Source organism: Melanerpes formicivorus, unplaced genomic scaffold, assembly GCF_026170545.1.
Source record: "Melanerpes formicivorus ecotype bairdi unplaced genomic scaffold, bMelFor1.0.p_v2 SCAF_4, whole genome shotgun sequence".
In the NCBI taxonomy this organism is placed as follows: domain Eukaryota; kingdom Metazoa; phylum Chordata; class Aves; order Piciformes; family Picidae; genus Melanerpes; species Melanerpes formicivorus.
Window position 1 is genome coordinate 35,507,229 of NW_027142356.1, and position 26,374 is coordinate 35,533,602.

General features: G+C 44.0%; 1 protein-coding gene across 7 annotated transcripts in view; it reads right to left on the minus strand.

Annotated features, from left to right (window-relative positions):
* The window catches only part of ATP8A1 (ATPase phospholipid transporting 8A1), a 154,605-nt gene that overhangs the window by 33,435 nt on the left and 94,796 nt on the right, over nucleotides 1-26,374 (minus strand). For 6 of the 7 annotated variants that reach the window (XM_068137620.1, XM_068137617.1, XM_068137618.1 and 3 more), the window contains 5 exons: nucleotides 19,279-19,451; nucleotides 11,217-11,400; nucleotides 11,008-11,118; nucleotides 2,155-2,229; nucleotides 1,842-1,964 (listed from right to left, as the gene is read on the minus strand). In XM_068137620.1, the coding sequence (XP_067993721.1) occupies nucleotides 1,842-1,964; nucleotides 2,155-2,229; nucleotides 11,008-11,118; nucleotides 11,217-11,400; nucleotides 19,279-19,451 (666 nt within the window). The remainder of the gene's footprint in view (nucleotides 1-1,841; nucleotides 1,965-2,154; nucleotides 2,230-11,007; nucleotides 11,119-11,216; nucleotides 11,401-19,278; nucleotides 19,452-26,374) is intronic. The other variant, XM_068137621.1, reaches the window with a different exon arrangement.

The following is a 26,374-nucleotide window of genomic DNA, read 5'->3' on the forward strand; positions in this document are numbered from 1 at the left end:
TGTAGGCTTTGTTAATCCACTGACAGCCTGAAAACGTCCTCAAGTTCAACACTACTTGAAACATCCCAGTTAAGATTTAGAAATAGCCAATAACATCAGAAGGAACTCTTCTAAACACTGTGCATTCGTGAACTTGGGGGTTCAGGGAGAAGCTTGACTTAATTTTATTAAGAGATGATTGAATTGTGGAACTGGTGTGTGTTTATTATATACTAGAGTCCTCTAATTGCTCCTCCAAAACGAATTGCACACATTTTACTCCGAAACTCAGACTTCTTTTGATCCACCCTGACACATTCTTCACTGTCTGCAAGTTTGGTGGGGTGTGGTGTTTTTTTTTTTGCCAAAACTCAAAATTGAACCATAAACAAAAACCATCACAAGTCCAAACTGAACAAAGAATAGTACCAAGTTCCTCCCTCTACACATCTAATGACAGGTCTTATTGTCCTCTGCAGCACTTCTCCACAGGCTTCAGTAATCCATTTCCATATAACAGTAGGAATACATACAGCCCGGAGTCAGAGTGGACTAATCACTTCTGCCTATAGAAGACAGCTTTATTAATTGCAGAGAAATAAGATCAGGCCTGGAAATAAAATAAAATAAAAATAAAAGAAATAATAATATCAAGTTTAAAAAAAACCAAAAAAGTAAGCAAAAGGAAATAAATAGAATGAAAAAAAAAGGTAAAAAATTAAAGAGTATAAAATAAAAATAGAATAAAATAGAATCAAAATAAAAGATTGAAATGGAGTAGAATAGAATAGAATAGAGAGAGAAGAGGAGAGAGGAGAGAGGAAAGAGAAAAGAGAGAAAAGAGGAGACAAGAGGTTCAGAGAGGAGAGGTTCAGAGAGGAGAGGAGAGGTACAGAGAGGAGAGGAGAGGTACAGAGAGGAGAGGTTCAGAGAGGTTCGGAGAGGAGAGGTTCGGAGTGGAGAGGTTCGGAGAGAAGAGAGAAGAAGAGAAGAGAGAAGAAGAGAAGAGAGAAGAAGAGAAGAGAGAAGAAGAGAGAGAGAAGAAGAGAGAAGAAGAGAAGAGAGAAGAAGAGAAGAGAGAAGAAGAGAAGAGAGAAGAAGAGAAGAGAGAAGAAAAGAAGAGAGAAGAAGAGAAGAGAGAAGAGAGGAGAAGAGAAGAGAGAAGAAGAGAAGAGAGAAGAAGAGAAGAGAGAAGAAGAGAGAGAGAAGAAGAGAGAAGAAGAGAAGAGAGAAGAAGAGAAGAGAGAAGAAGAGAAGAGAGAAGAAGAGAAGAGAGAAGAAGAGAAGAGAGAAGAAGAGAAGAGAGAAGAAGAGAAGAGAGAAGAAGAGAAGAGAGAAGAGAGGAGAAGAGAAGAAGAAGAGAAGAGAAAAGAGGAGAGGAGAGGTTCGGAGAGGAGAGGAGAGGTTCGGAGAGGAGAGGTTCGGAGAGGAGAGGTTCGGAGAGGAGAGGTTCGGAGAGGTTCGGAGAGGAGAGGTTCGGAGAGGAGAGGAGAGGTTCGGAGAGGTTCGGAGAGGAGAGGAGAGGAGAGGAGAGGAGAGGAGAAGAGAAGAGAGAAGAGAAGAGAAGACGCAAGAGAAGAGTGAGAGAAGAGGCAAAGGAGGAGAGAGAGAAAAGAGAGAGAAGAGAAATAAAGTAGAAAATATTGAAATAGAGTAGAGTGGAATAAACCAGAATAGAATAAAATACAACAGAATAAAAAAAATGCTTGCTGTCCACTTTTGTACTTGCTAAAAATGCATAAATATTATTTGTACCCTTCCCAGGAACAGTAGTAGCGAAAAATTCTCTTAACTTTTAAGTATGAGCAGCACAGTTTAAATTCTAAGTTCTGCTTTAATTACCTTTGGTTTTGTTTACCCACCTTAGTATTAAAGTCCAGTGCATTCTGTGAAGTCTTGTACAGCTCTGGGTATTTCAGCATGTTTTCTTTGCGACAGGATCTCTCAAATATTCCAAGAGTTAGTGGAGGCATTGCTGTAAACATCTAGTAAACAGATATAAACAAACAAATAAACAAGCAAGCAAACAACAACATAAAAATCCAAACACACAGAAAGCCAAAAAAAAAACACACTACAAAACTTTGGAGCTCAGGACATGCTTTAAAAGTGCTTCCTCAAGAAGCTTTCATGATTGTGATGCATTAGTAACTGAAATCACAGAAATCATCTTACCACGTTGTAGAGCCCTATACACCATCTTTCAAAAAGGATTTGTCCAGAGAAGCCATTGACAAAAGCAAACCAGATCTGAAAAAGAGGAGAACTCTGTTTTACTCAGCATGTCCTGCAAGGTGTGATTAATAGATCCATTCTTTTTTTCTCTCAGCTTCACAAATGGGGTATCATTAGAACACACACCACAGTTGAGGCTGTTCATTTATATATATATATAAAGTAGTAAATGGTAAGTAAATAAAGTAGAATAGAATAGAATTGAATTAACCAGGTTGGAAAAGACCTTTGAAATCATCAAGTCCAACCTATCACCCAACACCATCTAATCAACTAAGCCATGGCTCCAAGCACCCCATCCAGTCTCTTCCTGAACACCTCCAAGTGATGGTGTCTCCACCACCTCCCTGGGCAGCACATTGCAATGGCCAATCTCTCTTTCTGGGAAGAATTTCTTCCTAACAACCAGCCTAAACCTCCCCTGGCACAGCTTGAGACGGTGTCCTCTTGTTCTGGTGCTGGTTGCCTGGGAGAAGAGATCAACTCCCACCTATTTACAACCTCCCTTCAGGTAGGTGTAGAGAGCAATAAGGTCTCCCCTGAGCATCCTCTTCTCCAAGCTAAGCAACCCCAGCTCCCTCAGCCTCTCCTCACAGGGCTGTGCTCCAAACCCCTCCCCAGCTTTCTTATCCTTCTCTGGACATGATCCAGCAGCTCAACATCTTTCCTAAACTGAGGGTCACAGAACTGGACACAGGACTCAAGGTGTGGCCTAACCAGTGCCGAGTACAGGAGCAGAATGACCTCCCTGCTCCTGCTGGCCACACTATTCCTGATCCAGGCCAGGATGCCATTGGCCCTCTTGGCCATCTGGGCACACTGCTGGCTCATGTTCAGACTACTATTGACCAGTATCCCCAGGTAATAAACCCCAAGTACCCCCAAGTAATAAGGCCAACTGGAGTTCAGAACAGATAATGGGCAGCCTAGTCAAACATGGGAGCAATTTCCTGTTTAAATGCAAAAACATTTCCAGGAGGTAGCTCTTTTCAGAATGAATTTCATGTTTGTTAAGTATTTAAGGCGATTTAGCTGGCTGCATTTGTACTGTACTCAAAGAAATAAAAATTCTGAGAAATATGAGGGGGGTAAAAAAAATGTATCACAGGAAAACACCCACAGATGAGTAGCAGTCAATTTTCAACCACCTCACTAATTGTATTCATGCAGTAAACTTTAATTTGGAGCTAAAATTTCTACCAATATTCCCTCCCCACACATGAAACTCGTAAGAGGATGAGAGCATTACATCAATGACAATCACTTAGTTCAAAAGTACTAACTCCACTACAGGGCATTTTAGAAGCACAACTGGAAGTCTCTTTCATTGCCTAAGTTTTATCACTTTTTGCTAAAGGGTTTTTAAAAGTCAAATTTAATTTGAAGGGCATGATGCCTTTTCTTATGGTTTTAATTCAGTATAGCAGGCAGCATGGCTGCCTTCTTCTTTCTCACTGTTCCTCAGTGCCTTTAAATATCTGAGGGGTGGGTGTCAAGATGAAGGTGCCAGGCTCTTTTGGTGGTGCCTAGTGACAGGACAAGGAACAAAAGGTACAAGCTGGAACACAGGAGGTTCCAGCTCAACATGCAGAGAAACACGATAGTGACAGAGCCAGGGAAAAGGCTGCCCAGGGAGGCGGTGGAATCTCCTTCTCCAGAAACTTTCAAAACCAGTCTGGATGCATTCCGGTGTGGCCTGCCCTAGGTGATGCTGCTTTGGTATGGGGGTTGAACTTGATGATCTCTGGAAGTCCCTTCCAACCCCTAATATTCTGTGATTCTGTGATATCAGTTCAATGATGACGCGGAGAAAAAGCATTTCTGATGAATCTTTATTAACGAGCTACACTGAAACTATATTGCCTCCAACAAACAGAAGCTGTAAGGTGACAGAAGGTAGTAGGTTATTATATTACAGAATCACAAAGGTTGGAAGAGACCTCAAAGATCATCAAGTCCAACCTGTCACCACAGACCTCATGACTAGACAATGGCACCAAGTGCCACATCCAATCCCCTCTTGAACACCTCCAGGGATGGTGACTCCACCACCTCCCTGGGCAGCACATTCCAATGGCTAACAACTCTTTCTGTGAAGAACTTTCTCCTCATCTCGAGTCTAAACTTCCCCTGGTGCAGCTTGAGACTGTGTCCCCTTGTTCTGGTGCTGGTTGCCTGGGAGAAAAGACCAACCCCTTCCTGGCCACAACCATCTTTCAGGTAGTTGTAGAGGGCAATGAGGTCACCCCTGAGCCTCCTCTTCTCCAGGCTAAACAATCCCAGCTCCCATTTAAGAACGCTGTTTTAGGATGTAGAGAGCCTGTAGTGTTAGGATGAGGGGCAATGGCTTCAAAACAGAGAAGAGTAGATGTAGACTGGATGTTAGGAACAAGTTCTTTACCATGAGAGTGGTGGAACACTGGAACAGGTTGCCCAGGGAGGTAGTTGGGACCCCATCCCTGGAGATCATAGAATTAACAAGGTTGAAAAAGACCTCAAAGGTCATCAAGTCCAACCCATCACCCAACACCTCATGATGGAGGTGAGGCTTGACAGGGTTCTGGGCAGCCTGATCTAGTTGAGGATGCTCGTACTTGCTGCAGAGGGGGTTGGATTGGATGACTTCCAGAGGTTCCTTCCAACCCAGACCATTCCACCATTCTGTATGTGTATGTAAGCTTTTCATTTTAGATGCTGCTTTGCACTGACTCTTCCACAGCTGACATTTCATTGGACTTTCTTACAGGAACATGAATTGCTACACTCAATATTTATGTTTACCACCACATAGCCAGGCTGGGCTCCAGGTGACCAGACCTCATGAACGAGCTCGCTGTCTTTTAGCATCTTGTGGAATGTTACAACATGTTTATGAGTATTTTGGGAAGGGGAAGCCCCCTGAAATTAGCAACTATTAAAACCTAAAAATGGGAGTCAAAAGGCAGCCAAAATTGCTGTTTGTTCAACCAGTGAATGCAAAGCAAACAGAATTTTTTTGGGTGGTTAATTACTGGAACGAGATTGCATAGCGAATTAGGACTGCTAGAAGCTGGAAAACAGAGGGATAAAGCACACTGAAGTTTTTGATGCCTCATAATGCTAAATTTCATTACTTTGATTGACTTCACAGTAGCAAGCAGTCTATGTTCTCACCTTCCAAGCCTATTCACTGCAAAGACAATGGAATTACCTCATGCCAGTTAGCAGAGGTCTATAACCTCTCATGCGTTTCAGTTTGTGACCTTTGATAGAGGAATTATGATTTAGCTGTGATGAATGTAAAAGACATTTTACCAGCAGCAGTTTCTCAGTAGCTGAATAAGGGGGAGTGATGAGTGCACGATCACTTGTTCATTACTCCTCAATTAATTATGCACTCAACGCCAGCACAATTTTGGGATGCTTTACAACTAAGCTAAGTGTGTGTGAACCTAATCCAGTGTCTCATCACCACTGCTGGATACAAGTTGTGCTCCTCAACTACCTCCTCTCTTTTCAACCTTATCATTACTGATTGACAGCTGGCTGAACATGAGCCAGCAGTGTGCCCAGGTAGCCAAGAAGGCCAATGGCATCCTGGCCTGCATCAGGAATAGTGCAGCCAGCAGGAGCAGGGAGGTCATTCTGCCCTGCACTCAGCACTGGTTAGGCCACACCTTGAGTCTTGTGTCCAGTTCTGGGCCCCTCAGGTTAGGAAAGATGTTGAGTTGCTGGAAGGTGCCCAGAGAAGGGCAACAAAAGTGGGGAGGGGTTTGGAGAGGCTGAGGGAGCTGGGGTTGCTTAGCCTGGAGGAGGTTTAGGGGTGACCTTATTGCTGTCTACAACTAGAGAGGTGGGGGTTGGTCTCTTCTCCCAGGCAACCAGCACCAGGACAAGAGGATACAGTCTCATGCTGTGCTAGAGGAGGTTTAGGCTGGAGGTGAGGAGAAAGTTCTTCACAGAGAGAATTGTTAGGCATTGGAATGTGCTGCCCAGGGAGGTGGTGGAGTCACCATGCCTGGAAGTGTTCAAAAAGGGATTGGCCATGGCATTTGAAGCCATGGTTTAGTAGTCATGAGGTGTTGGGTGACAGGTTGGACTTGATGATCTCTGAGGTCTTTTCCAACATTATTGATTCTATGATACTAATGTAAGAGCAGATTCATCCACCTCCCTTTCTCTTTTAAGGGGTAGGTCCTATTCTCAAATTATGATCCCAGCATTCCTACCTCTACAGGAGGACAGGAGCCTGGCATCCCTGAGAGGTACTTTAGACAATGTGGGGGAGAAGTGAAAAGTCAGACTCCTCTGTGGTACAACTGGTACATAACTTTAATTGAAAAAACAAGAATCAAAGATTCAGGTTCAGAGCCCACCTAACATGAGATAGGCCTCAATGCAGACCACAATTTCTAAAGTTTCAAATCCTACAATGCAAAAATCCCTGGGCAGGAGCACAACCACTTCCTGCTGTCTGCATTTTAAACTGAACTTGCTGCACTTCACCTACGTTAAGTAGGCCATGGCACAGGGAACAACAGCATCCAAACTCTACAGCTCAGCAGCAGTATGAATACACACAGAAAGCTGGTCATGCCTGGGGTTATGCATGATACAGGTCTCAGTATCAGAGTACATTAGATGCTGGAAAGGACTTCAAGAGGACCCATCCAACCCCCCTACCAAAGCAGGATCACTTAGGGTAGTCCACACAGGAATGCATCCAGGCAGGTTTTGAATGTGTCCAGAGAAGGAGACTCCAAACCTTCTCTGGGGAGCCTGTTCCAGTGCTCTATCACCCACACTGTAAAGGAGCTTCTCCTCATGTGAAATCTTCTGTGTTCAAGCTTGTAACTGCTGTTTCTTGTCTTAGTACTGGGCATCACTTAAAAGAGCTTGGCTGTCTCCACTGGACACCCACCCCTCAGATATTGATAGACATTGATCAGATCCCCTCTCAGTCTTCTCAAGACTAAACACCTCCAGCTGTCTCAGGTTCTCTTCATAGGGCCACAGCATTAATCTGATGTACCAGGAAAGGGATATGAGGAACAAAATGGTAAATATGAGCAGCAGAAAGCAGGTTAAGTCAGCAGTGTGAGGAAAACAAACAACAAAAGAAAGCCTTAATCCCAAGGTTTATGGAATGAAAAAGAAGCCCTTGGAGCGCTAATTGGTGTAATTGAAGTGGTTACATAGCATCACTGTTACAAATGGCCACATTTAAGGATCTCTCCTAGAACTTTAAGTATGAACTTTCAGCATTTTTTCCTGTGTTCTGCTCTTTTAGCTCTGTCTGAATGCTCCCTGACATGAAATATGAATGACCCATGAAGATCTTCATAAATCATTGCTTTTAACCTTTTTTTCATTAACAAAGCAGTAATTTGATGTAACCACTACTTATTCAATAGCTAACAGAACAAAAAGCAGGAATAGGAAAATTTTGCCCCTCCAGTGCTGAAAGGAGAATGTGAATAGTTTAACCAAGGAGTATATGCAGTGACAGCACTCATAAAACCAAACCCAATCCATGAAGCAGTTCACAACCACTGGATCAATCTCAATCCCAACCATCAGAGGGACCTTGACAGGCTGGACAGATGGGCAGAGTCCAAGGGCATGAGATTGAACACATCTAAGTGCCAGGTTCTACACACTGGCCACAACAACGCCAGGCAGTGCTACAGGCTGGGGTCAGAGTGGCCGCAGAACGGCCAGGGGAAAGGGACCTGGGGGTACTGGTTGATAGTAGGCTGGACATGAGCCAGCAGTGTGCCCAAGTGGCCAAGGCAGCCAATGGCATCCTGGCCTGCATCAAGAATAGTATGGCCAGCAGGAGCAGGGAAGCCATTGTGCCCTGTAGTCAGCATTGGTTAGGCCACACCTTGAGTCCTGTGTCCAGCTCTGGGCCCCTCAGTTTAGGAAAGATGTTGAGTTGTTGCCCTTCTTTGGGCACATTCCAGGAAAGCTGGGGAGGTGTTTGGAGCACAGCCCTATGAGGAGAGGCTGAGGAATCTGGGATTGTTTAGCCTGGAGAAGAGGAGGCTCAGGGGAGACCTTACTGCTCTCTACAACTCTCTGAAGGGAGGCTGTAGCCAGTTGGGGGTTGTTCTCTTCTCCCAGGCAACCAGCACCAAAAGAGAGAGGACAGAGTCTCAAGCTGCACCAGGGGAGGTTTAGGCTGGATGTTAGGAAGAAGTTCTTCCCAGAAAGAGAGATTGGCCATTGGAATGTGCTGCCCAGGGAGGTGGTGGAGTCACCATCACTGGAGGTGTTTAGCAAGAGACTGGATGGGGTGCTTGGTGCCATGATTTAGTTGATTAGATAGTGTTGGATGATAGGTTGGACTCGATCTCGAAGGTCTCTTCCAACCTGGTTAATTCTATTCTATTATTCTAAGGTAATGACAGGCCCCTCAAAATGAGATTCTGCAGAGGCTTACACGATGTGAATGTGAGGCTCTACATTAGCAGTCTATTAGAAATCAAAAGCTTTCACTTGCCATTGAGGATGATATTTGAAGATATGACCTCAAAAGTTACTGTGGTCTGTCCCATGCAACAGATGAGGTCTGTAATTATCTATTGCATAAAGACAGGGTAGAAAAAGTTGCTTTAGACCATTTCTAGTTTCTTATGCACAGCAGTTTAAATGTTGATAAAGGTCTGTAGTAACACTGTGGCTAGCTTTACCATTTTCTGAACCAAGAAATCAATGGCACTTATTTTGCATGGCTCCAGGAAAAAGGCTGTGCTTCAGATCAAGTGGAATCTACCACATTCCTTCTTTGGTGAATACTGAGCAGACCTTTAAAAGTACAACATACAGCTATGGAGCAGAGGTAGGTATTTTTGCTTATTGTCAGCTAATAAAAGGCAACTGACTTAAAGCAACTTCCAGACAGGCCTTTCATAGCATTATTTTCTAAACTCCAAGACAGAGGAGGTGTGGCCACAAAAGCCTCACAGACATTTTCCTGATGTAGCATTTCTGCATATTAAGCAGCAGCTTACAAATACTCATTGAGCTCTTTGCTCCCACGCCTGATCTGTACAAAAAACTGAAAAGGGAGACTCAAGAGAGACTGGCAGTTGTCCTTTCTAGAGACATTCAATGATGAATTTCTGCCCATTTGCTCTCAGTATTGACATGAGCTATTAACATCTGTGAAAGGTTTCTGAGCTGACAAGTGTTGGGCAGGCAGGAATTCAAGTAGAAGTCATCCTGTCTTCTTCCAGGGAAGGTAGATGTGGTAAAAAATGCCTTTAGGTATTATATGAACAGGGTCATAACACATTGTAAAACTGACTTCTTTGCCCTTCCATCCACTTAGGAGGCAGAGACTCCCTCTTCTAGGTTTTTGCACTTTAAGCCTATGATCTCTGCACTTGGCATTCAACTCTTTTTTTCCCCACAAAGAAAACAAGTGGTGGGATAGTTATCTGTGATTTAAGTCACAGCTTCACACAATGTGTTTGCAGGTGACAATGACAGAAAGCAAATTAAAATAAGGCAGAATGCTCTGCAGACCAACTCTTTTCTGTAAGCACAAAGGACACACTAATACTGTTTCCCCCCTCCCTCCCCCCCAAAAAAAAACCCTTCAAGAACTACTGCCAATCAGTCCTCCTGCTGCAAGCTTGATCATTTAATCAGATATTCAGCTTTTGAAATGCAGGATCTAAAGTTTGCCATCACTTCTAAAGCAAAAAAAAAGGGAAGAAGAAATCTTTAATGCTTTTTCTATGCTTTCCTACTTCATGTTTTTCTAAACAGGCACCAAACTTGCTGCTACTTAAATGGAAATCTGTTTATGGTACTAATACAAAGAGGGAAAAAAACAGACAAATGAGAAAATGGAAAGAAAAATGCTAAGAAAAATCCACACTTTTGGCTACAACACTTGTGCATAAAGAGAGGTTTAAAGTATTGCAATAGATGGATATAAAAATTGGAGCTCTTGATCTAATGTTTATATCAGGTCTAGCAGAAATAAGGCATTTCTGTGGCAGTATAAAAACTATACACACTGGGCAAGTTTAAGGTATTCATTAAAAAACCCAATACATTAAGCAATTTTCAAGAATAATTGTTAGCATGGAATGGTCTGGGTTGGAAAGGACCTCCACAAGCCACCCAGTCCAACCCCCTCTGCAGCAAGCAGGGACATCCTCCACTAGATCAGGTTGCTCAGAGCCCTGTCCAACCTCACCTTGAATATGTCTGGGGACAAGGCCTCAACTACCTTAGAGCAAATGACCTCTAAGGGCCTTTCCAACCTAAGCCATTCTATCAATCTATTACAGTATCACAAAGGTCGGAAGAGACCTTGAGGATCATCAAGTCCAACCTATAAACACAGACCTCATGACTAGACCATGGCACCAAGTGCCACATCCAATCCCCTCTTGAACACCTCCAGGGATGGTGACTCTACCACCTCCCTGGGCAGCCCATTCCAACGACGAATGACTCTTGGTAAAGAACTCTCTCCTCACCTCCAGCCTGAACTTCCCCAGCTTTTTTGTAGGTCCCCTTCAAATACTGGAAGGCCACAATGAGGTCACCTCAGAGCCTTCTCTTCTGCAGACTGAACAGCCCTAACTCCCTCAGTCTGTCCTCACAGGAGAGGAGCTCCAGACCTCTGCTCATCTTTGTGGCCCTTCTCTGGACACGCTCCAACGTGTTTAGATCCTTCCTGTAATAGTGGCTCCAGAACTGGGCACAGCACTCCAGATGGGCCTTCAAAGCTCAAAATAATTATTTCTTTCTTGATTTCAAGTAGTAACATCTCCTGTACTGCAAAATTACCTCGATAATATAAAGGACGATATTCTTGTAGAAACAATACAGGATGCACTTCGCCACTCTGTTGTAATTCCAGGCTCCATGAACCAACAACAAGTTCTTCAAATACTTGAACTGCAAGGGAAAAAAATAGAAAGTGAACAAACATTCCATCAGAATATGCACACATTAAACTACTTAATTCTAGTTTATGTTACAGTGTAATGACTTACCTGAGCAATTGAGTAGTCTGAAGAATTTGCAGCCTGCAGACCTTCGTTCCCGCTGATACCAACACCAACGTGTGCTGTTTGTATCATACTCACATCATTGGCTCCGTCACCAATGGCTAGAGTTACCACCTTCACTTGTTTTTTAACCATTTCCACAACTTCAGATTTTTGAAGAGGTGATACCCTAAGGGGCAGCAAAACCAGAAAGGTTAAACACAGGAATCTCAAGCGAAAGCAGTTTCAAAACATACCTTATATGATGTGAAAGTTAGCCTAACTAATAGCCTGGGCAGTGTGACTGTTTGAGGCTGTGCCTTTAAGAAAGGGACACCATGGCTGAATGTTTTATAAACAAAGGACAGGTCTAAACTAATTTCCTTGGTGGATTGTTAGAGTACAGCTTTAAGCTTTGAGTCCAGCGGAGACTTTTCACAGTTTGCACTTTTTCCTCCTCCCTTTTTGCAGCTTGTGGCTTCTAGGCTCTCTGCCAGACTGACCTTGGACTGATAAGCATGAGGCCTGCAAAACCTACTAACATTTTGCTCTAATTTATAACTGCTTTTAATCAACAACTGCTCCTTTTCTCTCTTTCTAACCCTCTCTGGGGAAAAAGGGGAGAGAAGGGAGTATGGGGGGAACCCTCACAGTATCACAGTGTAACTTAGGTTGGAAAGGACCTTGAGGATCATCGAGTCCAACCTATCAACACAGACCCCATGACTAGACCATGGCACCAAGTGCCACATCCAATCCCCTCTTGAACACCTCCAGGCACGGTGACTCAACCACCTCCCTGGGCAACCTGTTCCAATGACATGACTCACTCAGTGAAGAACTTTCTCCTCACCTCGAGTCTAAACCTCCCCTGGCGCATCTTGAGACTGTGTCCCTTTGTTCTGGTGCTCTCCCTGCAGGGAGAGGAGAATCTCATTCCTGTGTTACTTTGCTGTGTATATATTGTAAATACTGTAAATTGTGTATATATACCCTGCACTTCTTAATACTGCTTGTAAATACAGCATCCCTTTTTGCTCCTCCGGCTGTGATTAGCTGTGGTTTCTTTCATTTTTTTCTCCCTGCACATTGTGGGGGGGAGAAGGCTGGGCCTTCTCCTCAACCCACGACAAGCACTGACATGGTCTTAGCTTTTTGGCTAGACGCTACAACCACTTTCCCAGCAAAATTCATAGAAACCTTTGATTTGTTGAGGCAAGACATTAACAGAAGAGGAAAGATAAAGTCAAACAGCCACAGGTCCCTAAAACAGCAATGGAAGAAACCCCAAACACTGCCACTACCAGTATTAACTTACTACAACTGCAGATACTGGCATATTTTGTTTTTATGCCCTCCCCTCCCTTTTGTTTAAATGTGTATTTTCTAAACAAACAAGATGATATTTAAGACAAATGTAAAATCAAACAGGAACAGAGTGGATTGCCACTATGTCAACATACTCTACGCTGCTAAATTATAGGAAGCAACTCTGCATGTTGACTCTTGATCCTTCACTTCTAAATGCTTGTAAGTTCTCCCTTGTTCTTTTCATCTCTCATTAAGAAACTGCCTGCTCATAGCTGAGGGGACAAATCCTTCCAGGAATGACTCTCAAAAGCTTTGTTGAGGAAAGTGTATCAGTTTTAGCTCCACCCACCACTGTGTGCGCCACATGTGTGCCTTGCACTTTAGGTTGTAAAAGCTATACTCTGATATCAGACGACGGAGATGGGAATCAATACGGCTGACCAATACGATCGAGTATTGTTCCTTTATTGTTCCAGTGGTGCAGGCCGATGGTGCATGCCTATGGAGCAGGCCTGTAGTGCAAGTATAGCACTGTAAAGTGTAGAAGAAACAGGAGACAGGAAAGGCAGAAGTGCACAGCAAGGCAACTGCTACAACTTATATAAACTCGGACAGCCTCGTTGGCATAGCTCCATTGGTTCCCTATGAGTGACCACACATTGCACTACTGCAGATTATTGGTCCAACTACTAATGACACAACAAGGTTGTTGATGCAGGTGCATGTCCTGTTGTCCCAAGATAACTGTCCATGTTTATAGCTACCAGTGTCTTGTTTTAGTTACATGCTGCAGGCACAGCACTGTTTTGCTCCACTGCTAGCTGGCTCTGCATTTATGCTGAACATGGCCTACCACCATGTCAGGCTCTAGGCATGCACTGCCAGATTGCTCACACTGCTCGTTGCTGGCATTGCCACACTCTGGATGCTGACATTCAGCCCCCATAGTATTTGAGACATCATAAGTGACAATAATGCACAGAAATGATGTGCTAAGACTGCTGTGTTTCACAGGGTGGAGAAGGGAAGGAGCAAGCCTTAAGCAGCATGGCAATTGGAATAGAATAAGCCAGGTTGGAAGAGACCTTCAAGATCATTGTATCCAGCTTATAAATTCACTTGTGCTCCTTGGCACTGGAGTCAAGGAACAAATCCTGTTTCATGGTACAAATAGAAACAAGAAGAAATGCAGAAAACCCTCTTGTGAGTTGGTCTCCCCCACCACTGCTGCTCACACCTTCCTACAAAGAAAGCACTTCTGGTAGCAAAGCATGACTCCTGCTATGGAGCTGGGGATGTACAGCTGGTAAAGAACCACTCTTTTCTCATCTACCCCTCCAGACAAACTCATTCTAGATGTCTCCATGAAAAAAAAAAAAAGCTAGGCATGGATTAGAGGAAGGACTTGCCCCTGGATATATATTGAGATGGAAAATGGGGTTAAGATATATTTATAATTAATTTTCTTCTAAGTGCACACTCATGGCAATAAGTAGTCATGAGGTCTTGGGTGACAGGTTGGAGTGAATGATCTTTGAAGTCTCTTCCAACCTTATTGATTCTATGATAGCTGCTCTGACACCATAAGCTTCTGGAACTTTGCAGCTTGGGCTGTGAAAGATTCCTCCTTGCAGTGACAAAATTTCAGGGTGAAGAATGACAGAAGGATATTCATAGCTTGACTTAACTCTTCCAGGTCAAAAAAAGTATGATAAACCCAAAGAAATATCCAAGAAATGAAGATGATGAATTTTGGGAACAAAAATGTGCAGATGGTACCCAATTACATCTAGACAGTTTTCCTTCCTGAACATCCTCTGTACATTGTGCTCACTGGGGTGCTGCTGAATAATATGGTCTGGGTAGATGATAACAGTTCTCAACTGCTTGCATGGCTCCAACATTATCAGTGATAAAGAGAAAGGTTACCATTAGACACCAAAGATTCAGCTGCATTACAGCACCTGTGCCATCATAAAGCTTCCCCACAGAAGATCCTGCAAGCTGAAGGCAAGTCCCCAAATACTGCCCTCTTCATTTAAGAGTACTGGATGGACTCATGAGACTTGAACAAAAAATTATGATGTTACATTGTTAATGAGACTCCTGATGGGCAAAGTCCTTTCTAGACTGAGGAATTACAGCTCAAAGAATTCTACCAAACCTGGTAAGTAAGTGGGGTAAAAAAAAGTGAAAAATTAAATACTACCCTATTTATATTGATTGATTTTTAAGCTTACAAAAGTACTGCTAATAAGTGCAATAACAAACAACAAGCCACCTACAAAAGAAACAATCTTTTCAACCATGTAAAGTGGCCAGATTATTTTTCAGCACATAGCATAATAAGAACTTAGTGTGTGCCCACTGATTTCTGGCCATTACAGCCAAGGCTGAACAATTTCTGCCTGTCTTGACACTGGCTAGACTGACATTACAGGCCAAAATTCACCACCCTCTGTTTGATCCCCAATTCAAGAAAAATGTCTATAGAATAGACTAGACTAGGTTGGAAAAGACCTCAGAGGTTATCAAGCCCAACCTATCACCCAACACCATCTAATCAACTAAACCATGGCACCAAGCACCCCATCCAGTCTCTTCCTGAACACCTCCAGTGATGGTGACTCCACCACCTCCCTGGGCAGCACATTCCAATGGCCAATCTCTCTTCCTGGGAAGAGCTTCTTCCTAACATCCAGCCTGGCACAGCTTGAGACTGTGTCCTCTTGTTCTGGTGCTGGGTGCCTGGGAGGAGACCAACCCACCCCAGCTACAACCTCCCTTCAAGTAGTTGTAGACAGCAATAAGGTCTCCCCCCCTCTTCTCCAGGCTAAACAATCCCAGCTCCCTCAGCCTCTCCTCACAGGGCTGTGCTCCAAACCCCTCCCTAGCTTTGTCACCTTTCTTTAGAAAAATTCCAGCAACTCAACATCTTTCCTAAACTGATGAGCCCAGAACTGGACAGAGGACTCAAGGTGTGGCCTAACCAGTGCTGAGTACCGGGGCAGAATGACTTCCCTGCTCCTGCTGGCCCAACTATATCAAAAAGCATTTCTATGATTTTTTGGTACATGCTTTATTTGAAGCCTACTGATGAGTATTGACTTGAGTCTTGCTGTGGCCAGCTTCTGTAGAAGATTCCTAACCTAAAAGCCATGGATGAAATGCAGTAGTTTGAAATCAGTGAGATGTAGATTTAGGTAAGATGTTAGGAAGAAGTTCTTCCCCATGAGGGTGGTGGAACACAGGAACAGGTTGCCCAAGGAGGTGGCTGGGGCTCCATCCCTAAAGATATTCAAGGAGAGGCTTGAGAGGGCTATGGGCAACCTGATCTAGTTGAGGATGCCCCTGCTTACTGCAGTGGGATTGAACTAGATGACCTTTGGAGGTCCTTCCCAATCTAAACCATTCTAGGATTTTACATTGAAACCAATCCAAAGTGTCTTTTGTTCATTGTGGTTACTCTTAGCTGTGCATTTTTACTACAGAATAATTCATTTAACATTCTTCTGGCACACATTGCTCTAAAGCCAATATAAAGTTGGAATTCAGTTTGTCAATGTAAGCCAAACATCTGCTAGGAATTAATATTGTACACAGATTCTTGAAGTCAAATGTCTGCTGAGTATTTGTCAGCTTCATTTGTGTTATGGCTAGTCTCAGGAAGAATCCATTGGTAATAAATGCTTCTGAACAAGTGAATTACACTCTGAAAACTGCAAAGAGAGTGATGTGATTCTGTCCCTGTGCTCAGCACTGGTTAGGCCACACCTTGAGTACTGTGTCCAGTTCTGGGCTCCTTAATTTAAGGACACAGATACTTGAATGTGTCCAGAGAAGGGCAATGAGGCTGGGGAGAGGTCTGGAGCACAGACCTGTGAGGAGAGGCTGAGGGAGCTGGGGTTGCTTAGCCTGGAGAAGAGGATGCTCAGGGGAGACCTTATTGCTCCCTGCAACTACCTGAAGGGAGGTTGTAGCCAGGTGGGGGTTGGTGTCTTCTCCCAGGCAACCAGCACCAGAACAAGAAGATTCAGTCTTAAGCTGCACCAGTGGGAAGTTTAGGCTCAAGGTGAGGATAAAGTTCTTCACAGAAAGAGTTATTGGCTGTCGGAATGTGCTGCCCAGGGAGGTGGTGGAGTCCCTGTCGGTGTTCAAAAAAGGACTGGATGTGGCACTTGAAGCCATGGTTCAGTTGTCAGGTGAATTAGGTTGGATTTGATGATCTGAGGTCTTTTCCAACCTGGTTGATTCTATGATTTTTACATTTCAAACCAAGAACTGCTGTAAATGTTTAGTGCCTTTATGTGTCTGCATTTTCATTTAGTCAGGACAATAACTACTTAAGTGATTTACCCTCATTAAGTAAAAAAAAACCTACTTTTAAATGGAAATGCTTAAACATTTACAAACAAGGAAATGAGATACTGATTACCAAAGCATTGAGAGAGAGAGAAGTATTTGGACAGAATTTTGACTTCTGAGATGGGTGATATTAAAGCTCCCACATACTAAACCAGTGGATACTACAAGCAAATATTTTAGTTTGAAACCTGCAGCCAATTTTTAACCAACCACAAAATATGTCAGAGCATGCACCTAGACATGTACTGAAACCAGCTGGCACAGGTAAATGTAAAAGTGATAGAAAGAAAGCTACCAGAGGAGAAATTTTCATTTTATGCCTTTTTTTGTTGTTTCATCACAGAAATGCTAGCAGTACAAGAGATACACAGAGAATATCCTTCAGTGGTTCTATGGCTCAGCAGAAATGGAAATGCTGCCTTTTCAAATGTATTTCCAAGTAGAGGAAAGGAGAAACAGTTTTCAAAGAGCAGTTCTACATGCATCTCCTGCTAGTTAGTTGTTATACTGGGCAAAACTGGAACTAGTAGAACAAGAACAAAGGTGCAGCTTGCCTTTCAGAAAGGCTGCTGATGTTTATACACACTATAAGCTGTGCATCCCAGCAGGAGCAGGGAGGTCATTCTGCTCCTGTACACCACACAGGTTAGGCCGCACCTCGAGTACTGTGCCCAGTTCTGGGCCCCTCAGTTTAGGAAGGAGGTTGACTTGCTGGAATGTGTCCAGAGAAGGGCAACAAAGTTGGTGAGGGGTTTGGAGCACAAGCCCTATGAGGAGAGACTGAGGGAGCTGGGGCTGCTTAGCCTGGAGGAGACTCAGGGGTGACCTTCTTGCTGTCTACAACTACCAGAAGGGAGGTTGTAGACAGGCAGAGGTTGGTCTCTTCTCCCAGGCAGCCAGCACCAGAACAAGAGGACACAGTTTCAGGCTGTGCCAGGGGAGGTTTAGGTTGGATGTTAGGAAGAAGTTCTATACAGATGGAGTGATTGCCCATTGGAATGGGCTGCCTGGGGAGGTGGTGGAGTCACCATCATTGTAGGTGTTCAGGAGAAGACTGATAGGGTGCTTGGTGCCATGGGTTAGTTGTTTAGGTGAGTTGAATGCAATGATCTCAAAAGGTCTCTTCCAACCTGGTTTATTCTATTCTATGATCTCAGTTTAAAAGATGGTAAGACCTGAGTTTGAAATTCAGAGTGCATCACACTGGAACATGGCTGCAAAAGTAAGCCCTAAAAAGCACAATAAAAAAACCCTTGGTGGCATAACACATTGCTTGACAAAAGGATGGAAAGACTACAAAGCAGGTGCTCATCTGGATACTATAACTTGTTTGGTTCTCCTCTATCCTTTTGCAAAGCAGAAAAATAGTTCTGTTATGAACATCTATTTTTCACATTAAATTGGCTTCATGATACAACACCAGGTTGGAAGAAGTCTCAAGGGTCATCTGGTCTAGCCTTTCCTGGGAAAAGAACAGTCAAGATAAGATGCCCCAGCATCTTGTCCAGCTGAAACCATTCATCTTAATGGAACAGTTCACTACAGGGTTGGGGAAGTGTAGCTGGAAAGCAGTCTGGCAGAAAGTGACCTGGGGGTTCTAATCAACAAGCAGCTGAATAGGAGCCAGAAGAGTGCCCAGGTGGCCATGAAAGCCAATGGCATCCTGGCCTGGATTAGAAATGCTGTGTCCAGCAGGACTAGGGAAGCGATTGTCCCCTTGCACTTGGCTTTGGTAAGGCCACACCTTGAGTATTGTGTCCAGTTTTGGGCACCTCAATACAAGAGAGATGTGGAGGTGCTGGAGCCAGTGCAGAGGAGGGCAAGGAAGCTGGAGAAGGGCCTGGAGAATAAGTCTGATGAAGAGCAATTTCAGGAGCTGGGGATGGTTAGTCTGGAAAAGAGGAGGCTGAGGGAAGACCTTGTTGCTGTCTACAACTACCTGAAAGGACGCTGTGGAGGGGCTGGTGCTGGTCTTCTCACAGGTAATTGGTGATAGAACAAGAGGGAATGGCCTCAATCTGCCACTGGGTAAGTTTGGACTTGACAGTAGGAAAAAGGTTTGCATGGAGAGTGGTCAGGCATTGGAATGTGCTGCCCAGGGAGGTGGAGTCCCCAGGCCTGGATGTGTTAAAGGTGGTTTGGGTGTGGTGCCTGGGGATATGGTTTAGGGGTGAACCTTGCAGAGTAAGGTTATTGATTGGACTTGGTGAACTTGAGAATCTTTTTCAACCTGAATGTTTCTGTGATTCTCTACCTGAACAGGAGAGCCTTCCATTTGTTCATCTCATTAACCAGCCTGTTAAGGTGTATTTAAGACCATTTCCACACTTGTGCACACCATGTCTGTACCTTCAGGTGGCTAAAAGGATGGGACACCTACAAACAAACTTACCTGCAACAAATAACAGCTTTACATGACAAAGCCAAATCCAGGAAATACTGTCTCACTCCAAATGTCAAAGCATACTTCAGGGATTTGCCATCAATGATGAGAGCAAAATCATTTTCTTTCCTCAAAGCATCACCAAGGGTACTGCAATGATGGCTAAGTGTCTCTCTTGTTCCCTGTGGCACAAAAAAAAATTGAATGCATTATTTTAAGTTATTATCTTAGGTCCAAAGTTTTTCAGTGTGATCAGAAACATTGGCAGTTCCTTTCTAGAGGAAATTACCTTTGATTGCATCAAACAGACAATGATTAAAAAAGGTATTTAAGAGCTGCACTAAAAGCAACCGCAGCAAAATGGTGTGTAGCACTTCTGTTGTGCTCTGCCAGAGAAACCCTCACTCAAAACAACTAAGCTCTGGTGAACTTTGAATGCACTTTGGATGGCCACAATAGCTACATAAATATTTAACAACAGCTCTTAGCAAACAAGTTTTCTACATACATATGCAACAGAAAATTCACCTATGTATAACAGGAAGAATCATTTCTGTTCACTATTACCTAAAATGGTCCTAAAGCTTTAGAGAAAGATTAAAAGAGATCATTCATGTTGTAAGTACATGCATTATGACTGATAATTCTAGCTTTTATACTAAATCAGTGTTTTAAGGTAAGAGTACATCAAGTACCTATAATACTAAGGGATCACACTTGGGATTTTCCAGTTCATAGGATGTTAGGGGTTGGAAGGGACCTTCAAAGACCATCAAGTCTAGCCATAGAATCTAGCACAGGTCACACAGAAACACATCCAGATGGGTCTTGAAAGTCTCCAGTGGAGGATACTCAATCTCTCTGGGCAGCCTGTTCCAGTGCTCCGTGAGCCTCACAGTGAGGAAGCTCTTCCTCACGTTGAGGAGGAACCTCCTGTGCTGTAGTTTCTATCCATTATCCCTTGCCCTATCACAGGGTGCAACAGTTTGAACTACACCTACACAAGTCTCCAAATTGCGCTCCAGGACTGAGAATATATTCAGTAGGCAGCACACTCATCTGTACTTACTGTTTGCTTTTGGGGAGAGAGCACTAATATCTGGATAGTTACAGTACAGCTCTACTGTAGGCTGTCAGGAAGAAGACAACAATTGCTTATTGCATTTCTTTTGAAGGGCCTTCACAGACCCTACTATATACTCTTCTTGTATTATTTCCTCCTTCACAGCCCAGAAGGAAGAAGAGTTTAAGAGCAGAAAGATGAAAACAAAGCTTTTGCTTATAAAACACTGAATTTTATATAAAATACTTTTATACTATATAAATAACAAATTAATGTATTGATTTAAAAATACATTTATACAAATAACTATATTCCACATGAAATGCTCAATACACAATCCTAATGCTGAATATTCAATCCTAACAGTAACACAGAATAGAAGAGACCTTAGACATGATCTGCTCCAGCCTCCTGCAATGGACAGGGATGCCTCTCCACTAGATTCAGCTGATCAAGGCCTATAGTAAAGGTGTAGCTAAGGATGCATGATCCAACACCCCTGTTCTCTGCCTTCCTTCCCACCTTGCATCTCCACACCATCTCATCTGAATGGGATTCAGTTTCATTTCTTGAGTCCATGCTCTAGGAGCAGTCCTACTTACTGTCTTAGAGACATGAATTTATTTAATGGTAGTACAATAAATATAGTTTAAAATGTTTTAAATTTGAAAGTGTGAGGACCTACACGTGAGGGCTGCTGTGTGAATGAGCATCAGTTATGTTACTCAAGAGAGTAGGACCAGGAGAATTGAAACTGGGAGCTCCAGGCTCAGCGATGAATGAGGGAACTTTCCATCACAGAATGGCTTAAATTGGAAGGAACCTTAGCCATCATCTGCTCTAACCACCTTGCCATGGGCAGGGATGCCTCATAACTAGACTGGACTGCTCAATGCCTCAAGGCCCCAAAACCATTAAACTTCAGTGGTGTCAGGCACAGACATAAAATTTGGAGGACTCACCTGAAAATAAAAGGCTGAGGACTCATTACAGCTCTCTAACCCTCTGAAATGAAAGCTACTGCTTTGCCCAAGACATACAAATTCCTCTTGGTTTATTCAAAAGGAGATCAGGGTGTTGCAGAATTCTACACTTCAGGTTTTCTGTCTCACCCCACATTTGATATTGAGTTGCTGGAATGTGTCCAGAGAAGGGCAGCAAGGCTGGGGAGGGGTTTGCAGTCCAAGCCCTGTAAGGAGAGGCTGAGGGAGCTAGGGTTGCTTAGCCTGGAGAAGAAGAGGCTCAGGGGAGACCTTCTTGTTGTCTACAACTACCTAAAGGGAGGTTGTAGCCGGGTGAGGGTTGGACTCTTCTCCCAGGCAACCAGCACCAGAACAAGAGGACACAGTCTCAAGCTGTGCCAGGGGAGGTTTAGGCTGGATGTGAGGAATAAATTCTTCCCAGAAGGAGAGATTGGCCATTGGGATGTGCTGCCCAGGGAGGTGGTGGAGTCACCATCCCTGGAGGTCTTTAAGAAGAGACTGGATGGGGTGCTTGGTGCTATGGTTTAGTTGCTTAGATGGTGTTGGGTGATAGGTTGGACTTCATGATTTCAAAGGTCTCTTTCGACCTGGTTAATTCTTTTCTATAGGAACTGTAAGGGAGATGAGTTGGCCCTGTTAAAATGACACATTAGCAAGTCTTTAAAATGCCAATGACTTCTGTAACTAGAGCTTTTTCCCTGATTAAGGAATATTGCAGTGTAAAAGTAGTATCAGTTTTTCTCTCCATGGACTACTTAGCTTCTGACTAAATTTAAGCAAAACAAGAGCCTGGAACTTGCATTTCTCTCATCTGTTGTTTCTTCTCACACATGCAGCAGAATTTAACTCTCCACTTTAAACTGACCATGGTTTTTTTTACCACAAACAGACATGCCATCAGGTAGCTCCAGGCATCCTACATATCAAACTCCCAAATCCCCCAAGACAGTACAACACACTAATCCCAACTGTAAAACTGTCATATTTAGGATTCCTTTGTGGGCTTACATGCAGTTCTATGCTGAAATCCAACGCCTTAGATTAAAAGCAGTACCAGAATACCCCTTAATCTCTTCTGAACCATTTCCCCTCAATATTCCTCAGTGAAACTGAATGGTAAATCAGGCTATTCTCTATTATTCTTGATTAAGTTCACAACTGAAAGAACTAAGCTATGTTCTGATTCCTGTCTACCATTAACAGCACTACACTAGCATTTTGCAGCCCATTAAGTTAATATGAAGGCAAAATAAAACTCCGTGTTCTTTCATACAATTCTAAGAATTCAGGAACAAACCCACATTTTGTTTGTGAAGCTAAGCAGACCTTCATGGGAGTGGAGCCTCAAAACAAGTAATCTTGCAAGACCCAGATACACAAATGCCTTTTGAAAGCCTTTCCAGTTCTACCTCTGCCAAGGGGGGGACTATAGGCATTTTTCTTTTGGTTCCATCAAGAAAGGTCTTGGTTCATAAAGAAGATGATCTTATTTCAGCATATTCTTTGTAAACTCAGTTCACAGAGCTGGGATACAGTCTGAACAAATATTTACTCCCCCCCCCCCCCCCCCCCCCCCAAACTTCCTGTGTCTTGCATGCTAAGGTCATGTTAGTGACCAAACCAAGGAGGTATTTCTTTAGTTGAGTCTGTTTTACAAGTCTTAGGGACAGAGGAGTCAGTTCCTAAAAGGATTAGAGTTGAGCCAGCTCCTTTCCAGAAGAAGCCACTGGTATGCAATAGATATTGTACTATTATCTAAACAACCAGGGCACAAAGCATCCACTTCCTGCCACTCTTTCCAGTGCTGCTCAGGGTGTGCAGACCAAGTGAAGCCAACCTTCCTAACTCCTATGAACATACCAACAGCTTTATATGCCCAAGAGGCTGTACCTGCAGAGCCAAGGGGAAAGGACTCCCACAGTGCAAATCTACTCCAAGATCCCAAATACACAGCTCCCATTATACTGGAATTTTTCTTCTCCCTCAAGGTTTCATGGCTTCAGTTCCTCCTGTGCTGAGGAAAACTAGTCCAGTAACCCTCATGGGAGCACAGTTCCCCAGGGAAGTAAGGGACAGTCCTGGTAGGAGAGGTGGACTTATGCTGCTTAGAAGGCAAATTTTCTGCCATGTTCCTTAACAGACAAGACTCCAGCTAAGAATCCAAGCCTCATGCCAGCTGTTATTGGGATGCAGAAAGGAAAGAGGAATTGCATCCACCCCTGCAGCTGCACTGACTCAAGCTTCTGCAATCACAGCAGTCTACTCTTCTCTCCCATTTCCTGAGACCTGCTCCACTACTCCATCAGAACTGTCAAGGCCCTTTTAGGTGCAACCAGCACCAGAGATGGAGACTGACATCAGATTCCAATCACACCAGCATGCAAAGGTTAAGACACAAGGTATACATTAATTGAACCATCAGATTAGGCAGAAAACTTTTAATGGAGTGCCTGGTTAAAATATTGGCACAGAGCTAGTTCATTATTATTTTTAGAGCTCTCTTTTGCCCTCCAACTATTCCACCACTACACCTATCTCCTGAAGAATGATGACTTACATCATCACCACAGATGGATTTGCAAGCAACCAGTCTGCATAAGCCATTTCAGCTGCCACATGGTATCTGTGACCCCATATACTCTGACACATTTCATGCATTTAGGGAAAGGGCATTTCCATCTCTGCACAATCCAGACACTTCAGTTTGAAACAGACAGCATTTAGCCACCCCTTTTAGTAGCTACTTAGAATTACCTCACTTTGGTTCATTACATAGAAAGATGTACACCAAGCAGCCAATCTTCTGCACTTCAAACCTGTTAAGTATTGCAGCAGCTCTGAAATGCAGCAGCCTGTGTGAACAGCCTAAATGCAGACCAGAAATTCTCACTTGCATTGGTTCATTTTTACTCAGAGATTGGTTGAGGAGTGAAAAACTCAGAAGCAAAGCTAAGGGCTTGAATCAAAAAGCAGGGGGACTCCACCACTGCCTTAGGTTACCCCATCCTAGGGAGCAGGGAAACAAGGAGGAGCAACAACAAAACCTGCTCCCCCACCACTCCCCCACTTCATCTTCCCATAGCAGCTCCTGCTCCCTCTACACCATCCTACACTCTACCTAAACAGCTCCTGCTCCACCACCACCATTACTGCACCCATCCCAGAGCCACAGGCAAGACCCTCAACCAGCCAAGAGACCACACAGAAGAGCTCAGCCCCAGTAAGGAAGCCCAGTCAGCATCCATGGATGATATTGGAGTAGTCATCAACCCTATCCCTAACAACCGGGGGGCCAGCAGGCCCCCCGGCCTTTGTAGTCACCACCACCATCACCCAGTGTGCACCATGGGCACTCACCAGCGATGAGAGGAGGATCCTCAGCCCAGATGGGCTCAGCTTAGGGCTGCTGCCTCTCCTGGGGAGGATTAAATAGGGGAGTGGGGCGGGAGGGCCAAGTGGCCACACCTGGGGTGGGAGGAGACTGCAACAGAGCCCAGGTGCTCTGGGTTGTGAGGGGAAAATGGGGCAGGTGGGGTGGAAAAGGGGCAGATATGGTGGGAAGGGGGAGGTGGTGGTGAAAGGAGGGGATCTTAAAATACCTTTATTTCCCATCAATCTTTCATAATGTACAGCTGCAGTTCATGGTGTGCTTTGCCTCCATGCAAAAAGAGCAAACCCACCAATGCTTCATAAAATAAGGCACAGGGGTGGCTGTTGCAATGAAATCTTTCCATCACTACCATTTTGCTTGGTGGGAAAAATCTGTGCTTTTCACATGAAGATAACAAGTTTTAACAAACAAAAATGTTCTGCAACAGTGAAATTTTTTCCCAACACCAGGATGATTGAGGGACTGGAGCACTGCCCTATGAGGAGAGGCTGAGACAGCTGGGGCTGTTCAGTCTGGAGGGGAGAAGACTGAGAGGGGATTTAGTCAATGTTTATAAATATCTGAGGGCTGGGGGTTCAGAGGGAGGGGACAGGCTCTGCTCACTTGCTCCCTGGGATAGGACAAGGGGCAATGGATACAAACTACAGCATAGGAGGTTCCACCTCAACATGAGGAGGCACTTCTTCACTATGAGGGTCCCAGAGTACTGGAACAGGCTGCCCAGAGAGGTTGTGGAGACTCCTCCTCTGGAGAATTTCAAGACCCATCTGGATGTGTTCCAGTGTGACCTGTGCTAGATTCTATGACCCTGCTCCAGCAGGGGGGGTGGACTTGATGATCTTTGAAGGTCCCTTCCAACCCCTAACATCCTGTGATCCTAGGAAAGCCTTCCCTGTTTTTATAACAGAAATTGTAATCATTGTAAAACTTATCCTATGAACTAAGCTGAGAAAAGAAAATTGCCTCTCTTCTTCACAGGCTGTTTGTGTCAGAAGTTGCACACTGTATCAACAGGCTCTGGTTCCAGATACTCATCAACACTTTCTGCCTGTTCCCTGTTTGAAATTTTGCTTTAAATGTTATCAGCAAAAAGTATGCTGCTTTAAATCAATTCACGCTTGAAATGTGGGCATTTGGATGAAATTCATACTGCTGTTGAAAATGTGGGACTCCAAATGAGCCAAAGCATTATGAAAAGTACTTATTAAAAAGCAAAACAACCAAAAAGAAAGCAGTAAGTATCTTTAGAATTTAGAATAACCTTTATTTTAGAATAAACCAAACCAGGTTGGAAGAGACCTTCAAGATCATCGTGTCCAACCCATCAACCAATCCAACCCACCCAAACAGCTATCCCATGGCACCAAGCACCCCATCAAGTCTCTTCCTAAACACCTCCAATGACGGCGACTCCATCACCTCCCCAGGCAGCCCATTCCAATGGGCAATCACTCTCTCTGTATAGAACTTCTTCCTAACATCCAACCTGAACCTCCCCTGGCGCAGCTTGAGACTGTGTCCTCTTGTTCTGGTACTGGCTGCCTGGGAGAAGAGACCATCATTTGCCTGTCTACAACCTCCCTTCAGGTAGTTGTAGAGAGTGATAAGGTCACCCCTGAGTCTCCTCCTCTCCAGGCTGAGCAACTCCAGCTCCCTCAGCCACTCCTC